The sequence below is a fragment of the Thunnus maccoyii genome, chromosome 12, assembly GCF_910596095.1.
Source record: "Thunnus maccoyii chromosome 12, fThuMac1.1, whole genome shotgun sequence".
Lineage (NCBI taxonomy): Eukaryota > Metazoa > Chordata > Actinopteri > Scombriformes > Scombridae > Thunnus > Thunnus maccoyii.
The window spans coordinates 4,177,244-4,203,791 of record NC_056544.1 but is presented as its reverse complement, the minus strand read 5'-3'; the positions used below and the strand labels follow the sequence as shown (position 1 = coordinate 4,203,791).

General features: G+C 39.6%; 1 protein-coding gene and 1 long non-coding RNA gene across 2 annotated transcripts; one reads left to right on the top strand and one right to left on the bottom strand.

The window, feature by feature from the left end:
• Nucleotides 1-2,412: 2,412 nt before the first annotated feature.
• Nucleotides 2,413-14,761, bottom strand: myh7l (myosin heavy chain 7-like). The gene is made up of 37 exons (XM_042427880.1): nucleotides 14,561-14,761; nucleotides 13,731-13,874; nucleotides 13,110-13,266; nucleotides 12,972-12,999; nucleotides 12,760-12,865; nucleotides 12,293-12,385; nucleotides 12,115-12,178; nucleotides 11,891-11,989; nucleotides 11,652-11,755; nucleotides 11,317-11,455; nucleotides 11,092-11,210; nucleotides 10,767-10,916; nucleotides 10,508-10,678; nucleotides 10,115-10,424; nucleotides 9,952-10,031; nucleotides 9,651-9,856; nucleotides 9,149-9,272; nucleotides 8,920-9,056; nucleotides 8,557-8,812; nucleotides 8,237-8,479; nucleotides 7,974-8,150; nucleotides 7,730-7,875; nucleotides 7,539-7,629; nucleotides 7,065-7,454; nucleotides 5,994-6,120; nucleotides 5,803-5,921; nucleotides 5,528-5,724; nucleotides 5,258-5,441; nucleotides 4,700-4,865; nucleotides 4,472-4,596; nucleotides 4,082-4,390; nucleotides 3,787-3,990; nucleotides 3,345-3,641; nucleotides 3,145-3,249; nucleotides 2,947-3,042; nucleotides 2,722-2,856; nucleotides 2,413-2,501 (listed from the first exon to the last, which is right to left on the bottom strand). The coding sequence occupies exons 1-37, from the start codon at nucleotides 14,759-14,761 to the stop codon at nucleotides 2,481-2,483; spliced, it is 5,820 nt and encodes a 1,939-aa protein (XP_042283814.1). The 3' UTR covers nucleotides 2,413-2,480.
• On the top strand, nucleotides 9,731-24,778 carry LOC121908139. The gene is made up of 7 exons (XR_006099178.1): nucleotides 9,731-9,814; nucleotides 14,335-14,387; nucleotides 14,584-14,716; nucleotides 15,732-15,813; nucleotides 19,566-19,639; nucleotides 20,427-20,491; nucleotides 24,509-24,778. It is a non-coding gene; the product is annotated as an uncharacterized LOC121908139 (long non-coding RNA).
• Nucleotides 24,779-26,548: the final 1,770 nt, after the last annotated feature.

Below are 26,548 nucleotides of genomic sequence, written 5' to 3'. Positions count from 1 at the left end.
AAGCAGAGATGAGAAGCTACAGAGGGCTGTTAATCATTTCTCACTTCTCTCATCATTGCTCATTTCTTTCTAACTCCACAGATTTTTTTCATTTTCAAACTTGTAGTCTTCAGCTCCAACCGACTCTGATTGATCTGATTCCTGGGAGCCACATTTCCTCCAGCAGCTGGAAGAGAGTGGAAAGACCTCTGAACAAGTGTGATGACGTATCTACTAGGACTCTTTTAGCCAAACACTCTCCATGAGGCTGAGCTTCATATCCTCCATTGAGATTCACAATATTTTGTCCAGACTTCCTCTGGAATGCAACTCTTAGTGTCCCTTCCCCATTTTTGTTCTATGTAGATGGTACTTGCAATTTTAACCTCCTGGAGTCCCCTATATAGGCTTGAAATAACTTTAAGCCCAGAATCTGCCCTAATAAAATAATAAAAAATAAATATTTTCAATAAGTTGTTTTCAAACACCTTTTGACCCTCCAACATAGGACCATTTATGTGAGGATGTACCTGAAAAAAATCAGTAACAATTATTTAACCCATGTAGTCTTTTCAATGTCTGAAAATTGCTCAGTGTCCCTTGATTAAAGAAGGTGCAGTGTGAGAGGCCCCGGTTAGCCCATCCCGTGTAGCTCACATCCAATCTGCTCGGGATAAAGTCAAGGTCATGAGAGCACCAACTCAGAATCTTTATCTGTTTAAGCAGGCCACCCCTAGAGACAATATTTACCCATATTTTCAGAGATAAGTTGATCCACTTATTACCTGTTACCTATTTTTAGGTTACCTATTACCTATTACCTTCATTAGGTTTTTAATAAGTCTTTTATCGCCTAACTGTGCCTGAATTGGAACTTCCCCGGACATGTTCTCTTCAGTTTCTTTCCATCTTGGTAATCAGAATTGCACCAACAAAACAAGTTCCTCATTTGGGCCGATATATAATAGTCCTTTAGGCAGGGAAAGAGTTTGAAATCCTTGTTTTTTTCCCTTGCCAGATGTACCATGATATCAATTTATCCCATTTGTTGAACTGTTTATCAGTTATTTCAATTGGAACAAGTACAATACCCTAGGCAAGACATTCATTTTCACTGACTCAGTTTGAGACTCAAAACTTAATATTGGAATTAAATTTCATCTCTTTATGTACTCCTTTATTTTCTGACTTAAAGGGTTAAAATTTAAGCCTTACAAAGTTGTTGATTCTTTTAGGATGTTTATTCCTAGATATCGCACATAATCCAAATCCCAATCTAGTTGGATGTTGGAGCTTGTGTTCCGGCAAGGCCTGTAATTGAAACTTAGTATTTGGGTCTTGGAATGTTCAATTTATAGCCTGACACAGAACTAAAAATATCAGAATGAATTTGAAATAGTTTAAAAAATGAACTCTCTGGGTTTCACAGGTAGATTAAAATGTCATCCACGAATAAAGAAATTTTATGTTCTTGACCTAGCATTTTCATACCTGTAATATTATTATCCTGAGTGATCCCTTGACTTAACGCTTCAATAAATATTGCAAACAGTGATAGCCTTATTGGACAGCCCTGTCTGGTCCCTCTCTCCAGGCTGAAGGAGTTTGATATGGCTCCATTTATTTTCATTCTTGTCATTGGGCTATAACACAGTGCTTGAATAGTTTTAATAAAAGTCTGATGAAATCCAAATTTCTGTAATACTTAATATTGAAAAAAATTCCAAGTTGATCCGATCAAAAGCTTTTCCAGCATCAAGTCCCAATAATACTGACTGGAGTTTGTTTTCCACTATATGTTCAATCACATGTAGTGTACGGAAAATGTTATCTTGTGTCTGCCTTTGCTGAATAAAACCTGTCTGATCTAGACTTAATATCTGGGGGAGGATTTTTTCAATTCTTTTTGCCTAAATGTGGGTAAAAATCTTACAATCTTAGTTCAGTACACTTATCAGCCTATAACTTCCACATTCAATTTTAATTTTTTTTTTATCTTTACCTTCTTTTGGTATTACACCAGTTACACCAGTCTCAAGTACATGATTAAATGTATCCCTCATTACTGGGGTCAGCAGACCTTTCATTTCCTTGTACCACTCTGAGGGAAAACCATCTGCTCCTGCTGCCTTATTGGGTTTTAAATTTGATATTTCCTTATTAAATTCCTCATCTATAATTTTACTTTTAGATCCATATTTTTTTCATCCCTCACTTAAGATAATTTTATCAGGTCAAAAGTAAACACACTTTGATGTGTAAAACCGGTGGAGTTCCCCTTTAACCTGTCCTGTACTAAATATCTGCATATTCATAATTTGATCAAGATACGTTAAATCCAGAATGTTCAATTAACCCACTCATTCCCAAAAAAAAGGAAGAATTCAAAGATGGCCAAAAGCTTGCTGAGATTTTATTAAGCACTACCAGAAGTGAATAATGATAAATGAGGGGAACTACTTCACACAGCAGTCAGAAGGTTTTCTGAAGGCTCCAAAGCTTCACTCCTCATCAAACCCTTTCTGTTGCAGCCGGGAAAGTTGGAGAGAAAGAAAAAGAGAAACAGCTGTTAGTTCTTCAGATTAGTATTGCTTTAGTATATCAAACATTGAAATTGACATAACACGTATTTGTGCTAATAATTGAATAGCAGAACAGCATACGAGTTAAATTCAGCCAACAGAGGACAGCATGTGTCAGGGTCGGATGCTGTGCGCCTGCTGCAGAATGCATGCTTCATACCTTGGGGCCAGTATCGCGGCTCTTGGCACGCAGCTTGTTGACCTGGGACTCAGCAATGTCGGCTCTCTCCTCAGCCTCATCCAGCTCATGCTGCAGCTTGCGGAACTTGCCCAGATGAGAATTGGCCTGTTCCTCCTGTTAAAGGTAAATTAAAGAAATATAATTACTCACTGAATGGGGAAAGAAACCACATGAAGACTTCAATTCAAAGATTTCCACACTTACAGCCTCCTCAGCAGATCTCTTGTAGGATTTAACTTTCAATTGCAGCTTGTCTACCAGATCCTGGAGTCGAGCAATGTTTTTGCGGTCCTCCTCGGTCTGTGACAAAAGAGACAACGTTCCACACTTATGTGTCCTTAAAAAGAACTTTAACCTCATATGGAGATTAAAGATCAATAATGTTAGCAACAAGCTACAAACCTGATAGGTAAGTTCCTTGATGCGGCGCTCATATTTCCGGATGCCCTTCACAGATTCACTGCTTCTCTTCTGCTCTATTTCCACTTCATTTTCCAGCTCCCTCACCTGGTAAAAGTCAAGATTTTGTAAATTTAACTTTTATTTAACATCTTTGCTGTCCAAAACATGACAAAGATTAGACATGTGACAGAAATACTCACCCTGGACTCAAGCTTCTGCACTTGCTTCTTGCCTCCCTTCATGGCAATCTGTTCAGCTTCATCCAGACGGTGCTGCAGGTCTTTGATGGTTTGCTCCATGTTCTTCTTCATACGCTCCAGGTGAGCGCTGGTGTCCTGCTCTTTCTTCAGTTCCTCTGCCATCATGGCAGCATCAGTAATAGCCTTCTTGGCCTTCTCTTCAGCATTTCTGCACTCCTGCACCGCATCTTCCACTTCTGTCTGAAGCTGGCTTGTATCACCCTCCAGCTTCTTCTTCTGGTTTAACAGGCTAGTGTTCTACATATTTTTAAGATGTGATATTTGAGAATGCGAGAAGGGTGTGTTACTGCACTTCAGAAATAGTAAATCTTTTGAGTTCTTTATAATATCAAAGAAAACCAGTCAGTCTATGGTTGTGTTGCAATAAATGATGTGGGCTCACCTGTGAGTGCAGTAGCTGCACCCTCTCACTAACATCCAGCAGCTCTTGCTCAGCAAGTTTGCGGCTTCTCTCAGTTTGTTCGAGAGCAGCCCTCAATTCCTCCAGTTCAGACTGAAGCAGATTGTTGCGTCTCTCAACAATTGCGATGTTCTCTTTAAGATCATCAGTGACCCGAGCAGAGTCATCCAGCTGAATTTGGCAGTCCTTAATGGGATGACATCAATGACATTCATGTTTATAATCAATTCGAATTTGAAATATCTTAAGAAACTGAGCCTTTGTCTTTCTAATTTACCTTCAGGTGTGCATGAACAGATTTAAGTTGTTTCTGGGCCTCAGCTGCCTGCCTGTTGGCCTGGCTTAGCTGGATCTCCATCTCATTGAGGTCTCCCTCCATTTTCTTCTTCAGACGTAGCGCCTCATTTCTGCTGCGACACTCAGCTTCAAGAGAGTTCTGCAGGGTGTCTATAGTCCTATGCAGGTTCCTCTTGGACTGCTCCATCTCCTCATCTTTCTCAGTAAGTTTGCGTTCAATATCAGCTTTAACTTGATTGAACTCCATCTGGGCTCTTAGAATCTTACCCTCTTCATGCTCCAGGGAGGCCTGATGGACAGGAGGGTACAGTTTTACAAAGCAGCAGACACTGTTACTCTAAAATATGTTATTATCAAAGAGGGCCTGTACCTCCGCTTCCTCAAGAGCAGACTGGATCTCACTCTTTTCCTGCTCCAGCTGCTTACGAGCCTTCTCCAACTCATGAACAGTTTTTCCTCCCTCACCAAGTTGCTCAGTGAGGTCAGAAATCTCCTCTGTTTGTGGAAGTAGTTTGCATTTAGTTGGTTGTTTGGCACCTCAGTCATATGCTATATGTACTATGTATTGCCTGCCAAGACATATTCACTGATATATTACCCTGTAAGTTCTTGTTCTCTCTCTTCAAGGTTTCCAGTTGATCGAGAGACTCTTCATATGAGTTCTTCAGTTTGAAGAGCTCAGTGCTCAGAGATCTGGCCTCCTTCTGAGAGCTCTCCAGCTCTGTTTGAGACTCCTCATACTTCTGCTTCCACTCAGACAGGACCTAGATATTAAGATGCAAGTCGTAAGATCTTGTTTTAAATTGTCATCTTCTGTCGGTAGTAATCACCAAATCAAGCTCTCCACAGTTTGTGGAATTAATTATTCCAAAAAACAATGCAACGACACTTCAGACTGCAGTTTCAATCTATTTTTGTTTTCATATGAACATAAGTAACATTAATCAAACTTATACTGTATGTTACTAGGTTGGATAGCCATTATCTTATAAGTACTGTAGGTAGCTATTGTTGATGTAATTTATAACATTCCCAATGAAACCTCAAAACTTATAAATCTGTACAACTATACCATATGTGAATATTCCATTGAGGTCTTGGTTCTTAGAGTGTAGAAATGTAGAAATAATCTTGATTATAATGAGTAACGATATACCTTGTCAAAGTTTCTTTGCTTCTTGTCCAGAGCAGCAGCAGCAGCATTAGACCTCTCCACATCCACCATGAGATCTTCAATCTCATTCTGCAGTCTGTGTTTGGTCTTCTCCAGAGAGGAACATTTAGCATTCACTGCTTCAACTGCCTCCTCAGCATCCTGCAGGCGCTGAGCCAGCTTCTTTCTAGATCATCAATAAGTTAAGGTTTTAGTATTATTCTCTGCATGTGTATTAGTATTGCTAAATACCAGTTAAGATTCTTCCCTTACTTGGCCTCCTCCAGTTCCTCGGTCCTCTGGATGGCATCAGTTTCATACTTAGTTCTCCACTGAGCCACCTCAGAGTTGGCCTTGGACATGCTGCGCTGCAGTTCTGCCTTGGCCTCCTGCTCCTCCTCATACTGCTCCCTGAGCAGGTCACAGTCATGGCGAGCAGACTGCACTGCATGTGCTAATGCATTCTTGGCCTGGATGAATAAAGACAATATAGATGTTTCTTTTTTTGAGACATTAAGAAAAATAAATGCATTTAGCTATTTCCATACCTTTGTTTCCTCCTCTAGCTGTCTTTTGAGATCTTCAAGTTGTTGATTGTAGGAATTCTTTCCTCTAGTCAGCTGTGAAACAAGAGATTCTTTCTCCTCCATCTGTCTTAAAAGCTCATCTGGAAAGGCAAAAGTTCGGTTTTAGATTAGCATTATTCTACATTAAACAAGTTTAAGAGCATAATACTGACCATTCTCAGCTTGAAGCTTAGCTTTCTGGGTGGTGAAGTCATTAAGGGATCTTTGAGATTCTTCCCACTTGGTCCTGTATTCGTTCATTTGGTCCTCCAGAGTTCTGCAGGTCTTCTCCAAATTCGTCTTCAAAATAAATATACCATAGTTCAAATGGATTTTTATCACTGTTCAGATACTATGGGGAAACATTTAAAGCAAGTGGTCTAGAAATATCCCCCTTTCCAGGCATTTATCTTCACTAGCTTTCCATCCCCACAATACATTTAACCCTCTATGGCATTTTATTTCAGGGGGGAAATTTTGGGGGTGGAGCTTGGGGGTCCCTGATAATGTATCCATCATAAAGTTTGTTGTCGTCCCCCCATTGTGGACTGGGGTAATGGAGCGTCATCCTTTGGTACATCATCAACATCTTCATCCATAGAATCGGTCTCATTATCAACAAACACACATGTGCACATGCGCGGGTGCACACACACACACACACACACATTACTCTACTGACTGACCCCTGACCTCCTTACTGTCACTCAAACCTGATTCTGGGATCCACTTAGTAGATAGTAAAGTAATTGACTATGGTAATAACTATGCATCCCAGCGTATCTCCATGCATGAGATTGCCCTAACAGGAGTGGTCTAACTGCACAATGTTGCCCTGAGGCAACAAATGAAGTATAGTAAATAAATTTTAAAAAATATGTCTTTAAACAATCAAATATACATGTGTCACATGTGACTTTGTTTCCTGAAAGGACTGTTCCACTACCAGACAAAAAGTCAAACCCATGTCAGCCCCTCATTTCAATGGACACAGACATGTCTTTTGATATCATATATTTTTTTTCATTTAAAAAATGTATAGAGGCGGTGTGAGGTCCAAAAGGGTGGTTTGTTGCCTGAGGGCATCACCATGCCATACAGGGTTAAGTTGGAGGTGTTCATTTACACAGTTTACTGATGTTACATCACCTCTAGGAATCAAAACATCATTCAAACAACTAGATAGTGGTCAGTTGGTTTCACTTGTGTGGGAATTTGCATTAAGCATCTTTAAGCACACATACCTTAGACTTCACAGTCTGTTCCATACTGGAAACCACATCATCCAGTTCCAGTCTGAGCTCACTCTTCTCCTTCTCCAGTTTCTGCTTGACTCTCTGCAGGTTGTCGATCTGCTCCCCCAGGTCAGCAACACTGTCAGCTTGTTTCTTCCTCAGTGTAGCAGTGGTGGCTTCATGCTGCAGAGTGGCCTCTTCAAGGTCTCTGCGGAGTTTCTGGAACTCAGCCTCCCTCTTCTTGTTCATCTCAATCTGGGCTACTGTTGCTCCACCAGCCTCCTCCAGCCTCTCACTGATCTCCTCCAGCTCTCTTGCCAAGTCTGCTCTCTGCTTTTCCACCTTGGCTCTGGCAGCTCGCTCTGCCTCAAGCTCTTCCTCCAGCTCCTCTACACGAGCCTAGTGTCAAAACGTGTTTAAATGCAGTGCACTTCAGAAAAATCTTAACATTTAATTATTAGACCCAATAGTGCACATTTTTACCTGCAGCTCTTTCAACTTCTTCTGAAGTTGAGCTATTATGGATTGATCATCTTCAATTTTGCTGTTCAGCTGGCTGACCTCAAAGTCCTTCCTGTAGCAGTGTAAGGTTTCAGTGTAAGCTAATTGGAACTCCATATGCAACAAGATCAAATACCTGTTACTGGTCAAACAATGTCATAATGAATTTGTACTTTTTCAGACGCTCCTCCATCTGTTGCTTGTCATTTTCTAGATCCATTATGCTCTCCTGGGTCAACTTTAAGTCTCCCTCCAGCTTTCTCTTTGCTCTCTCAAGGTCCATTCGAACCTTCTTCTCTTGCTCAAGAGATCCTTCAAGCTTAATGCAAATACATAGGATCACAACATTTGTGAATTGTTTAATAATTAATACTCACAATATCATCTAAGTAGTATGATTTTGATATGGATTTTTACATCATCCACTTGCTGCTCCAGCTTAGCCTTGGCCTTGGTCAGAGTGTTGACTTTGTCTTCTTCACTCTGCAGGTCATCCAGCGTTTGCTGATGAGCCTCCTGTAAGGCTTTCTTTTCCTTGGTCAACTTGGCAATTATTTCCTCCAAAGCAGCCATTTCTTCAGTCAGATTTTTTACCTAAGAACCATGAAAAGATGCATTATTGGATGTCTCATCAAGTTGCTGATCTGTGGTCAAATAAAAGGTTAAATCAGTTGTCATACCTTGTTCTCAGTGGCATGCTTCTCTTTCTCTACTTTAGCCAGAGTTAACTCTAAGTCATCGATGTCCTTCTTTAACTCAGAGCATTCGTCCTCCAGCTTCCTCTTCTTAGCAGTGAGTTCAGCATTCATCTCCTCTTCATCCTCCAGTCTTTCTGTGATCTCTTTGAGTTTTGCCTCCAGTTGGATTTTGTTTTTGATCAGCCCCTCACATCTTTCCTCTGCATCACAGAGATTATCTTGTTCCTGCCAAACATTAATCTCATTAGCACATGCCTTAATGACATGTTCAAAGGAAGATGTTGCTATAGTGCCATTCTCACCGTTTGAACTTGGAGCTGCAGGTCATTCTTCTCTTGGAGAAGGGAGACCATTTTCTCCTCTAGTTCCTTCCTACGAGCTTCAGACTTTGCGTAAGCTTCTTTCAACTTAAGGAATTCTTCCTTCATGTTGGCCATCTCCTTTTCTGCTTCAGCAGATCTCAGCAGAGGTTTGATCTTGAAGAACAGCTTCATCCAGGGCCAATTCTTGACCCCCATGAATGAACGGACATTCCACTGGATCACTAATAATGCATCTCTAGAGATTTTTTTAAAGTAAACAGAAGGCATTAGTTAAATAAACAAATTACAAATCAACAATCTTTGACTGTTTAATGAACAGTACCATCAGGACACAAAAGATACCTTCGTTCCACCATCTGCTGATACATAATACGAGATAGGATACCACGGGATCTGGCCTGAATATTAGTGATAATTTTAGAGAGACGCTCATCTCTCATCTCCTCAAGTAGACCCAGCAATCCAGCTTTGAAGAACACCTGACAACAATAGCAATGGGTATTTATCTTCCACATCATCCAATGGAATGATGTTTAATTTTTTTCAATATCAGAAAAACTCCAAGCGATACCTTGGTATGACCAAACTTGTATTGATTGTGATCAATATCCAGAGACCCAAGGAGTTTCTCGGCTCCCTTCCTGCTGTCAATGAACTGACCCTCAGGGATAGCAGCAGGATTCAAAATACGATACCTGTAATAGCAGTAATCAAATGTTAATTTGGGTTTTTTATTATGTGATAATAGTTATAACTGTCAATAAATGTGATAGTTAGTTATAACTGTATATAATATATATACAGCCGGGTGACAAATTAGAGGAAAAAATGGTAAAGGTCTCAATGTTTGACCCCTACAGTGAGGGGATCTGGTGGCTCTGTTATGCTGTAGGGAGGAATTTTGCTGGCATGGTTTGGGTCCACTTAACTTCTTAGAGGGAAGGGTCACTGCAAATCAGTACAAGGTTGTTCTGAGTCATCACCTTTATCCTATGATGAAACCATTCAAGCATTCAGGCCTGTAACATTTTTTCCCTTTAATTTGTCACCCGTCTGTATTTATAAGGTAATACCTCTGTTTGAAATCTCCATAGAGGATTCTGTTGGGGAAGCCCTTTCTGCAGATCCGGATGCCTTCCAGCACACCGTTACAGCGCAGCTGGTGCATCACCAGAGGGTTCTCCATGGCCCCAGGAGTCTTGGTCTCATTGGGGATGATGCAGCGTACAAAGTGAGGGTGAGTAGACCTCAAGTTGGTCATCAGCTTGTTTAGGTTCTCCTTTAATATGAATAAGTAATCATTTATAGTAAGTGTTTGTTGCTGTATTTATGTACAAAACACCATATCCAAGGATAAAAACAATCATACAGTACCCTATGAAGAGCGGACACAGTTTGAAAAGATGATCCCTTCCTCTTCTTCTCTTTTTTGCCTTCAGTGGCTTCGGCCATAACTGTTCAGGAAAAATCATATCATCTTAGTAACTAGACAACATAACAATTGTAATGTGCAAACTTCATATTTACTCAAGAGTACCTGAGTCAGCTCCAGCGTAATTTGCAAAGAGGGTTGCAAGCAGTTTAAGATTAGATTTCTGGTACAGTGCAACAACAGTCTCATTCAGAGGGTCCTTGTTTTTCACCAGCCAGTTGATGATATTATAATCAACAATTCCAGCGTAGTGACCCAGGGCAAAATGAGCCTCTGGTTTCCCTTTGACAATTCTAGGCTTCTGGAAGTTTGCGGATTTTCCCAGGTGGTTGTCATAGAGTTTAGCTTTAAAGGTAAAATCACTGGCTTTGGGGAACATGCACTCCTCTTCAAGGATGGACATGATACCCATGGGCTGAGGAGACCAAAATATGAGTTGTTAGAAAAAAAATGTAAATCATTTTATTTGTGATTGAACATTACATCAGAGTCTCTCACCTTTTCAATCAGGTCAATACAGGCCTGCAAGTCCATACCAAAATCTATGAAAGTCCATTCAATGCCCTCTTTCTTGTACTCTTCTTGCTCCAGTACAAACATGTGGTGGTTGAAAAACTGTTGCAGTTTTTCATTGGTGAAGTTGATGCACAGCTGCTCAAAGGTGTTGAACTGCAAAGAGAAATTTTAGTAAGTTTTTTTCCCATCTATTTTATGTTGAAAGGGGAGGATTTATTGTGTTCTAATAAAAATCACTCACATCAAAGATCTCAAATCCAGCAATGTCCAGCACACCAATGAAATACTGGCGAGGCTGCCTGGTCTCCAGTGACTGGTTGATTCTCATCACCATCCACAGGAACATCTTTTCATAAACAGCCTTGGATAGAGCTCCAATGGCATAGTTCACCTGCAGAATAGAAAATATATTTAATCCCATGCATACAAAAGAATAAAGCTCACTTTTTTGAGCATTTTTAATGCAACTACTTAGCCTCTACAGAAGTAACTATATAGACAACATAATGTAGTCCTTTATTAGACATAAAACATTTCCCTTTAAGTTGATTTCCCTTATTTCTTACCTGGGCGACATTTTGTCCCTTGGTGACCCACTCATTTCCTACTTTGACTCTTGGGTGACAGAGACCTTTAATGAGGTCAGCAGAGTTCAGGCCCATCAGATAAGCGGCTTTGTCAGCATCTGAGGAAGGAAGGCAAAAAAAAGGCTGTAAAATTAAAATGCCTACTTAGGCCAGAAATTCTCTTGGTTGGTTCTGAGCTAACCTGGCACACTGAACCTCTCTCACCTTCAGTGCCATCAGCCTCTGCCTGCTCCTCTCGCTGCTTCTGCTTGAACTTCATGTTGCCATAGTGCATGATGGCACCAGTCAGCTTGTACACAGAGTTCTTTTCCTCTTGGATAAAGCCCAGCACATCAAAGGCATTCTGTGGAGGAGCACTAATTAACACTGGGTCATGAATAAAGAAGCATAATTTTCATCAAAATAATACAATACTGAGAATCTTTATTATTATTTTCCTTAACAGACTGACTTAGTTATAGCTAGTTACTACTAGATCAAAGTTTAATGAAGAATCCTGAAAAGAAGAAAGAATAAGAAGAAAGAAGAAAGAGCCTTACATCTGTTGCCATCAGTTCATCTGCATCATCAATGGAGGCCACTGTGGTTTCCCCCTGAGAGATGAAGGCGTAGTCGTAGGGATTATTTGTGATCAGCAGCATCTCTGGTTGACAGAGGAAGAGGATGAGACAAGGACAGACAGATGAACAACAGACTACAACAAAAACAACAAACTTTTTCCTATTCAGACCCCAACCAGCACTGAGTACACAAAATGAAACAACAGCCCTTTACTGACCCAGGATTTCAGGCTTCTTGTTGGAAAGAATCTGGTAGAAAATGTGGTAATCCCTCTCAGCCCTGAGCTGGAAGGTCACACGAGACTTCTCCAAAAGGTCTGACAAGTTGAAAATACAAGAGAGATGATACTGCCATGAGTAAAATCCATTCTACTGCTATCTGACAAAACATAAATGATATTTACATTATTAGTTTAAGTATGATGGGGGTGTTTGCTCTTACATGTTTCGATATCAGCAGAGGCTAACTTTCCCCTCGTATCAAAATGAATTCGGATAAATTTACCCTGAAGGATAAAGTTTGAACATACATTGATATCTGACACTGCTACTGATTGTGTTTTCATGTGAACTGAATATATAATATCCACAATTTATTCACTCAAAGATTAGATACTCACAAATCTGGAGGAGTTGTCATTCCTGATGGTCTTGGCATTACCAAAGGCTTCCAGCGCAGGGTTAGCCTGAATGATCTGATCCTCCAGGGTGCCCTGTCACAGAAGAACATTGTGCATGCTCAATCTGTAATTTATCTTTAAAGGTACATAAAGAGGCTTCAGCAGCCTCTGGTGGCATCAAGGGATTTTTTTCTGTCTTCTTAATCTATAAAGGATGCAACACAGTAGCTGGTGAATCAGAAAAGGAGTTTATGCCATTGTTGGTGAATTAGTGATTTTTAATTTTAATTTGTCATCAGTGCACAGAGAAGATTTTTTGTAAGGCAAATGTATTCCATTTCAGTTAAAAAGGGAGTAACAGTTGGTAGTGACACGTTTTGTTTTTTGGTTTTTTTGTATACCTATGTTATCTGTAGTCCCCAGAAACACTCCAACAACTCAAACATTTGACTGAACACATTATTTACCTTGTCTTTGGCAGCAGGGTCTTTCTTAAAGCCTCCAGCTGCAATACTTGCAAAATACTGGATGACTCTCTTCGTGTTGACAGTCTTTCCTGCACCAGATTCTCCACTGTAATAGCAAAGTCAATGGTCAATACTTAAAACAATATAACGTAGACAATTTATTTCAGAGCATCAAGCAAGGATGCTTTTTAAATATAAAGTATTATACATACGTGATCAGAATTGACTGATTTTCACGGTCTGCAAAACAAGTTTGAAGAGAGTACAGTTTTGCTCAGGCCAAGATTTAGCATAATTACATATAGCTGAGAAAAGTTACCCAAAACAGCATCTGACTTATCAGTCTGTACCTGCCAACATGTACTGGTAGGCATTGTCAGAGATGGAGAAGATATGAGGAGGAGCTTCACTTCTCTTCTTTCCTCTGTAGGCAAGAACCACCTCTTGGTTGTAGACTGGCAGCCACTTGTAGGGGTTGACAGTCACACAGAACAGCCCAGAGTAGGTCTGAGAAACACAGAAAAATCATTCTTTTACATATGTTTTGTTTTATTGATTTCAGGTTTTTGACACACTTACAATACCAGTCAGTACTGTAAATTTGGACACACCTTCCCATTCACTTGAATGTATATGCTTGAGTGTATGTAAACTTTTGACTGGTACTGTTTCTCTAATTCCTCATAGAGGTTCCTGTACATGTAACCATCAGTCCGTGATTTTGTTTACGTTCTTAAAGAAAAATGAATTCCAATTGAACAATATGTATAGTATTTAAAATTGGTATTAAACATGAACATATTTCCTATAGGTGTAAAAGTACTGGTTTATCCCATCTAGCTGAGGTTTCAGCACAAGACTTAGTCAACACAGTTTGGGTCTGTGTCCCCAGACATTTAAGAACCATGCTATAAGTGGTGCACAGTAGAATTTATTGACAAATCTGATTAATTGGTATGAAGGCTACTCACATAGATCATCCATGCAGCATAACGCTCTTTGAGGTTAAATAGCACAGCTGGTTCATGGAGGAAGGTCAACATGGCCATGTCCTCGATCTTGTCAAACTTTGGAGGATTCTGTTGCAGAATCAGGGAGTCTTTGACAACCACAGTCTAAGGGAAATGAATGCACATTTCTGTTTGTGATGGTCACATGTATACATTGTATATATAAGCCAAACAATCGGACAGTTTCTGTTGTGGTTTTTGATACCTGAATGTGCTACCCTGTTATCAACAACATTGCTTGTGCAACATTACAAAGCATGCCACACATTGTTATTGACAGATGGCAGCAATGCCTCGTTTCATCACTCAGCTGCTCACTACATAGACTGGAGACACTGTAATTGCAGCTGTACGCAGACTCCCACACTCACTTAAGGATAAACACTTTAAATCACACATAGATTTACAGTAAGATTAACACTTGCTCCCTGACAAGGACTCACACGTAGACTCAAGCTCACACTAAGATCTAATTTGTGTCCTGTGCTTCTTTAATTGACCCCGGTGACTAGAGTGACACAGTTAACCAAATTACTAAATGGATTCAATCACTTTTCTGGGACAGATGGTTTCAAGCGCACTGAAGAACAAAGTGGAAAAGTCCATCCGGCATGCTTGGTAAGTTAAGGCAGATAGTACATTTATTTAGCATCAAATAATTACATTTTCATTGTTTAAAAAATTGCTTTTATTTCTATCAATTTACAAACTCTCCACAGCCTGCCTTGTACTTCTGGTTATCCCCAGATTATTATATTGGCTGTATTTTATGGTAAATAGTAATCACTGACCTTCCCATGCTGCGTTTCCACAGTGACTTTGTCTCCATCTCGGCTGGATATGGTTCCTTTCACAAACTCTTCCACCGGATCGGGAACATAGCATTCCTTCTTTATATCGAAGGGACGTGTGGAGGCCTCCATACGCTCTTTGTCCGACTTCCTCAGGTACGGGGCAGCTAACCCAAACACAGCCATCTCTGCATCCCCCATGGCTGCACTAATGTACATATAGTTAGTAGAGATAATTAAGGCATCGCTCTATCTGTATCTGATACTTTACTATAATATAATATAATCTGTAATTTGACTTTACAAGGAAATTCTATTTTTTCTATTTTTTTCACTCATTCCTCTGCTTTTGCATTTGACTATTTACAAATCAATCTTTGTCTAAAACCCTTCTATAAGGATTCATATGAGCTTATATGTATTGATGAGCTATAGAAGCCATTAGGAAAGGAGAATTACCAGTAGATTCAACTCAGATGACTGATGAGATGAGACTTCAGAGTATCAGTGATCCACCTGCGGTGGAAAGAGAACACTTCAAGATATTAAGGTTAAAGTAAAATGTCCAAAATTACATGTTTCTTGTTCAGCTTACCAGTATTTAAGGTAACCTGTTCAACCTGGTTAGTACAAATGTCACAGTAAATCTGACGAGTATCTGTTAATGAGATGGGACAGTATGAAAAACAACATTGATGAATACAAAATACAACCAGCTGTTCAGACTTACAGAGGCCAGGTGAAGAGGGCGCAGTTCATAGACCTGGCAAGCAGGGATCAAATATATAACCCCAGATCAACCTGCCTTACAAGGCCAAGGGCACCACCCTGACCTGCTAACCAATACACACACACACACACACGCACACACACATCAGCAGGTACACTACTTCCACACATTCCCCTCTACCCTCTCACACACACAAACACACACACACCCACTGTGGTAATTGCCATCACTTTTATCACTAATGACAGGACCCTCTATAGCCCTCATGATGTCTGGCTGCCCTCTCTGTTTATTTGTCTCTACCTCTCACGTCCAAATAATGTGATTTTTTGGGAGCAATGCCATGAACTTTCTACTGCATAACTCATCCATGACTCACCCAAAGCATAGCCACTCGCCCACACTTTTTTCTGTCATCTCTCATGTCTCTTTTTTTCCAAGTGAGGACTGATCGTGGACAGAAACCAGATTCCATTTATTGCCTGTGAGGTGAAGAAAAGAAGGGCAGAGAGTAAAAAGAAAGGTATGAATTACTTAGGTAAAAAATAAAATTACCTGTCCACACATTTTATGTATGAATTTTGCTGCTGCACACTAATACACGGTATGTGATTTTTAACCAAAAAGATCTGGGTAAGAAAAAAAATCAGCAGAAAATCTATTTCTCAAAAATAAAATAAATAATTATTAAAATATGTATCACAGAGGGGGTTGTATCAGAACAACTTTTTTAATATTTCAACTTTTTGAGAGATCAGCCCATTGAACATTTCCTGAGTCTGCTTACAGTCAGTTGTGCCTCGAACAGTACAACTCCATAGCTATGCACAGAAGACATTAATGTAGGATAGCAGTGATTCAGCACTGGCACATTGAGATTCCTTTTCTTTCTTGGGTACCATGGTCTTCATCACAGCAGCAGCTGACCTGATCTGACAATCTATCTCAGCATGACATCAGAATTTCTTTTACCCAGACTTGTGACCACCAAGATATTTGAACACCTTATTTGGACCAGTTAACTTGCATGTGGTCATGAAAGATAAATGTGGAGGAGGTGATTGGGAAGAATGGCATACCATATATAAACCTGGGTGGGGTTCTCGTATCGAACATCCATCCTTGGTCATGGGTTGTCCATAGAAAACACAGTTTTATCAACTTCATGAAGATGAGGTTAGATCAGTGGTCAGCTTCTTCTGCTCTATGTCTTGGACTTTCAGGTAGGAGGGGGAGAAAAGTTTGTTCACTGACACATCAGGTGGTGGTCAGTTAACTGCTGAATTGAAACCCAAACCTGTAGTGAGGGTGAACTGGGAACATCTGAGACCTTGTTTGCAAATTCTTCAACCTTTGCAGAAAATGATCATTATATCTTTTTTGATTTTGGAGACATAGGGCTCTATTTTATTCATGAAAGCACAACTTGCACTAAGTGGTAGATCTTGGACACACGGACTGTCTCCAAGCACAGCTGCTAGTTTGGTTTATGTTGGGATATAGATTGGGGGGTGTACTGATAAATACATTCTCATCCACTCACATCCCTGGTCTCATAGCTCAGTAACATCAGTGCCAATCACAGTGAAGCATACCAACAATATTTTCACAAATGGAAAGAAGCTTCTACAGGAAATCATATTGTTGTCTGGTTTGTACAGAGTGGCACAGTGTGACTGTACAACATCACAACAGTGACAACATTAACAGTTAATTATTACAATGATAATAGAGATAAATTACAAAATAGTTTATTGAAGTTGTTTGTATAATTGCCTCAATCTGACACTATTTCTGTCATAATTCTTCAGTACTTTAAATCATAAATGGTCACATTATATCTTGAATGTGTAATAGCAGCGTTTGCACTGTGATACATTTCAAGAATAAAACATGAAATGCCTCTTCTGTTTTAAAAAGAGTTGTACAGGATGTGATGCATAGGATTAATGAGCCTCAGTGATCCAATATCTATGTCAGAGTACCGAGTTATAACCTACCAGTCTGATGTGTGAGGAGGTGTTTGTGGTTATTTTGTTGCAGTCTTGTGTCATTTTCAGGTGACTTAATGAAGGTTAAAAGTGAAGCACTTTTATCTGCAGCACTTCTCAAATCGAAAGCTGCAGATTTATCAACATATCTGTGCTGCTGCCTCCAGATGATTATCCTAAAACCCACTGGTGGACAGCAGCAGTGAGGAAAGCTGTCAAGTGGAAAAAGGAGGCCTTTAAGACCAGAGATGCTGCAGTTTCTGCAGTCATGAAAACAAAAACTCATGTGGGATGAGTTAAGAGATGAGTTCAAAGATGTTCTGGCCAACTCTCAGAATATTCAGGAAGGAGAGCCAGAGATCTTTCTAGCCTGTTCTTAGAAGTGGAGAGGAACTTGTGACTGGGGATGCCGTCAGGTGAAAAATGTGGCAATCTCCTAAACCTGGCCAGCATGCCAGATTTTGTGGAGGAGGCATAATCGGAAGACTCAAGGGAAACCTTCCCCATGTCATGGATGAGATTCACTCTGAGACCCTTACAGCTATGGAGGTTTTTTGACTGTCTTCCTAGAGACAAATCTTCAATGTTGTGTGGCTGTTGGAGATTGGTAGACAGGGAGATGGTTCCCATTTTTGGAAGGGTGTGCTCCAATTATCAGGTATCACACTGCTCAGCCACCCCAGGGACACTCCAGGCTCCAGCAGATGATTGAGCCTCTGGTTCAGGAGGAGCAATGCAGGGACCAATTTAATTTTTTAATCAATTTAAAGTCTTGCCTGAGTGTGACAAATGAGGGCTTTTTCTTTGGTAAACCTAATCCTTTGTAAATTTGAATCAAATTGGCTTTTTGTAGGATTGTTTGTTGGCCTTACATGGTTAGAATCTTGAGTATGTCGTGGTATCCACATGGCATGTGTGTAGGCCTTGGTAGCATGCCTACTGTAGCCAATGTGGAGGGGTTTCACACATGAAGTTGTATATTATTTTCTTCCCTGAATTCAGGTTTTGGGGTTGGAATTGTTTGGTGGGGTTTGGAGTGGAGGAACAGCACTTGTCCCTGTTTTGGTTATATTTACCTAACTTTGTTTTGCCTGTTTTAGTTCAAGTGCTTTAAATCAGGTAAGTGTTGGGCTATTTGAAGTACAATGCCTGGGTTGGGGTAGCCATTTTTGTTGACCCATTAATCCCCTGGTAGGTTTGGATGGCTTTTTCCCAATAGGGGATTGGTCATGTAAATGTTTAGTGTGGCTGCAAACGTGGGTAGAGCTGTTGTCTCGGGAACACATCCCTGGCTGCAGAGAGGTCGCTGATTTTCCAGTTGCTTTTCTGCCCCAGTGGTTTGCAGTGCATAAGACCCCCCCACAAATAGTGGCACGAAGATTAGGGTTGAGTGGAGTTAGATGGTTCTTGTTGCAGATAGACAGGGTTGGGGAGGGTCTGGATTTGATGGTGGCTTTCCCATACCTTGTGTTGTATTTATGGTGCCAGCACTTGTGTTTTAAAGTGTTTTTGGGGGAGTTTGTATTGGTTGCCCATAGGGGGTAATAATGGCTTGTACTGTGCCAGTAGGATGTACAGTCTGTGATTTTCTGGTTTTCCTACTGCTAATCCATAGACTGTCTTTACCAGAAATTTACACCTGCTTTCCAAAATTGGTGAAAAAAACAATATTTTATATTGTAAAGTGGTGTTGAATGAGTAGGCATGCCTTGGGATGAACAGGTACCCAGTTTGGTTGAGAAGTGGGGAACTGGACTTGTATTACAGTGAGATATTTACCTTTTTGTAATGTTGAGTGTCACAACTTTGAGTCTGGCAACTTTGGTAGAAGATGCTACAGCTCATGCTTCTGTTTGGCTTTGGTTGTGTATGAGTTTTGGTCGTGTAGAAAGTTCCTCTTTGGCTTGTAAGCCTTGGGGATTTTGGTTAGAGGAACCTTTTGTATTGCTACCTTGGTTTAGTGTCTTCAATTCCAGTTTTGTGGTTTTGATAGCTGGGATTTCGTGAGGACAAGGCATTGCTGATGTTTTGTCTAGTTGAAGACAACCTTGTTGGACACTCAAGCATACTTGGCGTCACAGGTTATTACCACTGTTCTCATGTTCCCTGCAAAAATCCATCAGTGTTTTTAGATGGCTGTTCTTACAACCTTACATATTGGCCCTAACACTGATATTTGAAGAGGTGTTCTTCCTGATGCCTTCAAATGCCCTTGTATTTGTTTGCTTATCCCTCTGTTTCATCTGCTCTTCCTATTCAATCTGCCTCTTAATTTGCTCCCAAGGATCCAAGGCTGCTGAGGTGGGACTGGGTGACTGGTTGGAGCATGGAGGATGTCAAAACGACTTGGCTGAGATGGTTTGTTTACATTATTGGTGCACATATATTGACTATGGAAATGCAGTCTGGTAAACATAACTCAAAGGAAAACATGAGTGTCATCAAATAATAACATAACTACATAAATGTAAGATTTAAATGGCTGACATGAATAATGGCCTGTGTTTGCTTTAGTTTTCAGTTGTATGGTGGACCTGGAAGTTTTTTAAGGGGGAGGGTGTGATGTCCCTCTCTCTGCCTTTTTGCTTAAGAGGTTGCTTTGGCTTCTTGGCTCAGGAGCCAGTGGGTGGGGTGGGAGAGGATGTCGGGGATCTACCTGCACCTGGGTAATTTAGGCCTCCAGCCTACTTAGGTGTCTTCTTGTTAACCTCTTGCTCTCTCTTCCTTCCAGGCCTCCACCAGCCAGATGGGCTAGATTTTGGTTTTGTTTTGTTTTGCTTTGCTTGCACGCATCACATACTTCACTCATCCATACATTGCATTCATGACTGATTTTAACTGACTAACATTATTAAATTTTATATTAAGTTAATAATAAATCTAATTTTTAAAAGTTTTATTCATGTGTGATTCCCTTCTTTGTCACTGACTCTGAGCCAGTTCGTGACACCAGTAAGGAGATTCAAGTATTTTGGGGTCATCCTGTTGGTGCAGTGTAGTGAAGTGAAATGTGAAATGAGCCCCAAGTGAAAACTCTCAATTACTAGTAGTATGTTCGAACCCTTACCAATGTCATGAGCTCTGGATAATGACCCAAAGAGCGGTCATTATCCATCCATCATCTATACCTGCTTGTCCTTTGCAGGGTCGTGGTGGGCTGGAGGCTATCCCTGATGTCATCAGGGGAAAGGCGGGGTTTACCTTGAACAGGTCAGTCTATCACAGGACTCACACATAGACAAACAATCATTCACACTTTGTGACTTGATGTTTGGTTAGACTTTGTGTTGTGTTCAGGGTTACTGAAAATTCTCTCTACATGCAATTAATGTGCTGTGTATTTCCTGTTGTTATGCATGAAAGCTACATTGACAGCTACATTGACCATACCCCAGAGCAGAGCTATCCTGTCATGTCTATGTCAATCATGGTTAAATTCATTACATAAATAATACCTTACAAAAATAATGAGTTCAGGCAGCATGTTAGAAGTTGCTATTCTTGGTAGCCAATAGCTAGCCTGCCACACCCGTCACGTCTCAGTAGACTTATTGCTTAGTCTATTTAAAGGCCTTGATGGTTGCATTCATTCTGTGAATGCTGTTACTGCAAAAGCCTTTAGTCATGCTCTGTTTGGAAGCACCGTGGAGGATCTTTATGTAGCAGTTAATTCCTACTGGGGGTTTATGTGCAATGTCCCCTAGTTATAAATCACTTATATATCTGTGCATTCTATGCTATTGTTATTTATTACTGCAGTACAAAGAAGCCTCCGCAGCAAAATCATACCACCAAATGAATATTTATATCTATTGGTACATGTGCTTGACCAGAAGTTGTTTAAATTTCTCAAACTACTCTGCCTCTACTATTATTTTGGTATAAATTAGCTAGAAAGATGTTGCACACTGTCACCAAGTGCTAATTGGTTTTCAGATCACTCCTCCCTTAAGGTTAAGTGGTTGGGTGATACCTGTAAATCAACACTTGTCTCTTTACTGCATGCTTAGCGCAGCCAGGCTTTATGTCTATTGTATACACTGTGGGCTTGACAAGCTACATGTGGTTGGCATCCTGTCAGCAACTACTACTGACACTTCAGTGACAGCTCTGTCATGACCTCCTGATGAAATACAGCTAACATAGATGGACACACTTCAAAGAAATGAATACTGAGTGATGAAATTTAAAATTTGTCTGCAGCCAGATTCTATCATATACACATCATCTGTTCAGGAACAGTTCTTCAAACATTAACACTTTGAGATTTTAATTACCTTACAGACATAAACCCTAGTGTCCCTACTTGTCTTACTTGAAACATACATGAGTGTTATAGGATTTGCCAAATTACCATTTATTTTGTAGTTATAAATCACTAAAGCCACTGTGTATTTGGAAGTCAGAAGTCTGAAGTTTTGGCACTCAAGTCCCAAGTCCTACACTTTGAGTTTTAAGTCCTTAACAAATGATTATGTGCTGTTCACCAAAGGTAATGCTTTCATTTCGCTGCATTAATATTTAACAGCAGGCTAGTAGTCACTCACTACTAGACAAATATGGAATGCTTGTAAAAATGTGTAGTGTTACATAGTGTACTACACTGAACTTATCATTTTTTTTAATCCCCTGCCAAGTGCATTAACACTGGCACAGGACCCATATTAGCAGACATCGATTCAACTAGCTAGACACTAAAACACACTTAGAATATTTCCCACAACTAAAACTGGTCTATATAAAAACAGAATGTACAGTGGGAATGTATGCACTTTATAAAGTATAAAGATGTTTTTTTCTAGAGCTAGCTTCAGGTGATATGATAAGGTTGAGGTGGAAAAATAAGTTGAGAGATGGAATCTAGATAATAAAACATTGTTTGTTTAGGTTGTTAACCAGTTGAACTTATTGTGTAATTGTCATGCAGACAGTGATCTGTAAAATGGCAATCAAAGGCACATTTATAAATTTAATATTGATTACTTGTTTGATCAATTTTATCATTATTTTAACATATATAGAATACATAATTTTATGTCATTTTAAATATTCTGTATTAATTTCATTAAGGTTAACAAATAGACAGAGACAGAAACTAAACAAAATACTTCAGAGACAAAAGTTTCTCACTCTCTGCTGCATGACAACTTTCTTGCATTTGCTTCTCCTTCCCCTCCTCTCACTCTCTTCTCATTTTTGCTGTCTGCCCTCTGACAGGCTTATATTAGATTAGACCCTCCTTCTTGACATTCAGCAATCAATCAATAGGAAAATTGACAACCATGTGACCTTGACAATACAAATCATGAATAATCAAAGATTGTGCAAGATTTTGTCCTCATTCAGAGAGTGGAATGACTCAGTGCTGCTACTGGTGGCTAGAAGATATATTAAACCAACACTACCATGTTAATCACTGGTATTTCTGCAATATAGGCATCTGGGAGTGGTAACCTACTGTAAATGTGGTCATTGCATATGGTTTATTAGTTTTTTTACAACACAACATTTAGGTAATGAGTTCCTCAATCAACATACTGATTGTCTTTGGGGCTCATTGATTTCATGTGGAACTGCAACAATTAGTCGATTAAGTGATCAGTTGATGGACAGAAAATTAATCAACTATTTTGATAATTGATTAACTGTTTTGAAATTCAAAATTCCCTGATTCCAGCTTCTTAAATGTGAATATTTTATGGTTTCTTTAGTCTTAGCAAACCGAATATCTTTGGTTGTGGACAACAGTGATCGACATTTTTCACCATATTTTATAGACCATAAAAATTTTATATACATTTTATAGACCAAACAACTAACTGATTAACCGAGATAAATATCAACAGATTGATAATGAAAATAATCATTAGTTGCAGCTTTAATTTCATGTTAGCAATATTACTCAGCTCAACTAGCTTAAGCCCTAGTGTCTCCTTCAAATGTCCAGGTTCAGCCTCAAATGTCAAACACAGTTCAGGTTTTTGTGTCATTTTGGACCTATTTGTGTTGCCTTCATCAATTTGTACTTGTTGACCACAGCACAGTCTTCCTTCTGCTCTCCATTCACAAATGTAACTTTTTCTTCGCACAAGTTTTGGCTGCTGGCTGATTGGTTCAAAGCAGACCTCTTATCAGGAAAATGAAGAGTTGATTTACAGCAAACTTTTTAATAGCAGCATTTTAAATTTCTGAGCTTTGAGAGAGTTTTAAGTCAATTAAGTCACAATACGAAATAAATGGGATTATAATCCCACCAAGTCTTGTCTTGTCTATTTATTGGGACCATGTTCAGTGTTAAACATAAATGTTACCATTTGATGTACTGTACCAGAGTTAGCTTATAGCTTATTTTCATCTGCAGTCCCTTTAGCAGGTCACAATTAAAACATATAACAGCACAATAACAAACAGTACAGAGAAAAAAATACACAGGACACATAATACAAAAAGCTACACACAATAGCACATCACATACATCCACAACGTTTACACCAAATGACATTAGAAGCCATGGATTACTGTTTTTGTCCTAATAGTTTACAATATAGGAATGAAATGAATCTGCTCACAGGAAATGACTGGTAAGCAGGGGGTATGCAATTATAGCTACTTCTTTCATGTGCTACTAATCCATCATTTACCCGCTCAGATATCCTATTATGAAAAGAAATACTGGGAACATGTGTTATATATTAAACCAACTTTCTCCCAGTCCAGTGGGATGGTGAGTGCTCTATCCATAGAAAGCACAACTGTTCTCTCATCATTTTGGTATTGAGCATGTGTGCAGTTTGTGGGTGTGATGGATATTAATAAACCTTTTGTTTGGTACCTTGCCTGACCCTCACAAACTGAGCCTGTTTACTGGTCACACTATCGGTGGTATTTCCATCCTGAGAGCAGGCAGGGAGATAAGGTCTCACTTTTACTAGAATTGAACCATGCACAGATCCAGTCATGGGGAAAAAATAACCACCATGGTGAGACAAAGAACTTGCACTGATAGAGTTGTTATTTCTGTTCATTCTCTCAGTCATCATTTGACTGGTGCCTTTATTTAAGCCATACAAGGTTTTATACTACTCTTGTTTTTATATTGCTAGGAGTAATGAGTTTTGATTGTATGGATAGCAGTCAACCCAACATGAAAAGTTTGACTGTATGTTGTAATTGTCGAATTCAGTTCTGTTGGCAAGTTTAACATGTAGAGATATTTTTGTCTTCCAGTAAAAATGAACACGAGGCCTCCAGCAAGCCCATCCTGTTTGGCTCTTTGTTTTGGAACATTTTCAGCAGAGGAAAAGGGCAGAGCTGATCAAGCAGACAGCTGTTTGTGTTGTCAGTCAATGTTTTATGGAGGATTAGAGGTGAGATTCTACAGCTGACAGCTTTTCTGGCTGCCTGGACAGCACACAGATACCAGGCCCTTTGATGGATTTGATCTGCACTGGGAGGAACAGCACATGGGAGGTGTGAGTATGTGGTGCATCAGCCTGCCTTATTTAATGAGCCCCTCCAGACATGTAATTAGACATATAAAAATACTCTTCTTGGAACAATAATGTGTATCTGATATGTTTTTTTCCACAAAAAAAGTACAATTACCACGTTAAAAATCCTCAAAATTACATCTACTCCTTCTCCCTCATGAACATTTCCAGAATCTATGAATATGTAAAAATATTTAATTTCAGAAGTTTTCCTGCTGGACACAAGATGTCTCTTACTTCACTGAAACTCCATTCTCAATGTTTGTGCACTGGAGGCTTCAAGTTTCCACATCATACTTGTGTAAGTAGAATATTTGACCAGGATAGGCTCCAAACTAGTTGTGATGTGACAAATCATGCTAGTAGGCTCTTAAAATCAGATTTTCAATGAGCTCAGACAAACTTTCCACTTCCTGCAGATGAATGTAAAAACAAACTCTGCACATACATCATTCTACACGGAGATGCTCAAACATGTAAGTGAAGTAACAATAAACAAAACAGATTTTTGAGTGGAGGGGGACTTTAATTAATGCCCCGAATAAAATGAAGCATGCCAAAACAGAAACAAGATGTGGATGACATTTATTAAGCCCTTAGATTGCATAAAGAAGTGTTGAAAAGAAGTTCTGAGAAGAAGAAAAAAAATATTGTATTTGACATGCAGTTTCTAGATGTCAGCAGGGAAAGGATGAGGTGAGCTAATATTGTTTGGATCTCTAACAGACGGTAGAGATACGTCTGATAACAATACGGTAGGTTTGAGCAATCCTGGCCTTTAGAAAATAAAATACTTGAAAATGATCATTTTTTGCACTTATATCAGGACTGTGGGGAAAGATCATTAACATGTCATCTGAATGATCTTCAATTTATGCTTGCACCACTCTTTCACTTGGTAGAATCAGCGCAAGCATCATTTTACATCAGTTATGGTACATGGTGGCCATGAATGTATGTTCTTGGACTGCGATGACATTAGGTAACCTCCATCATCAAGACATCCATCTACATGTATTTATTGAACACTGTGTATGTTGTTAGGATGTCCATCAAACCAAACCATCACTTAATGTTCACACCACAGTCTGAGTCTGCGGTCATGGTGATGCAACAGGACACAGGACTCGTCAGACCCGACAGCCCTTATCCTTAGCCATCAGTTGCTGCCTTCAAGAGAACTACAGCAGGTGTACTGTCTTCCAACACGTGTTAGATCAGGTTTCAATAACATTCTTGGAAAGCAGGTATGAACATATTACTGTACATTTCCAACTGGGAAAGTTGTACCCACTTCTTGGATTAATTTATAACAGAGCTGATTTCTTTAAGTGAAGACCTGTTGACGAATACCGTACTGAGTAGCCTGGCTGAGCATGCCTGTTCATTTACAGTAACACCCTGTTCACAGTTACACTGAGAAATATAAAAATAAGAACTGGAGTACTGTGAGTTTAATATCACCTTGTTACCCACTTTAAGGTGGGAATATATGATGTGATATACTCCGTTAAACTACATGAGACTAAACTAAAACTCCTCTGTGTTGTAATGTCACAGTTGATCCACACAGTGGCAGTATTTTTTTCATGAATACATGAAAATATTCAGGAGGAAGAAACGGTCTCATGCATATAACTCAATCCATTTACAGAGTTTAAACTGAGAGGGGCTGGAATATATAATAAACTATTGATCACATTATGTCTGTTTGTGGTCTAAAGTCAGTGAGTGAATTTATAGATGTATCACTTGGGTACATAGTCAGTGGTGTGAT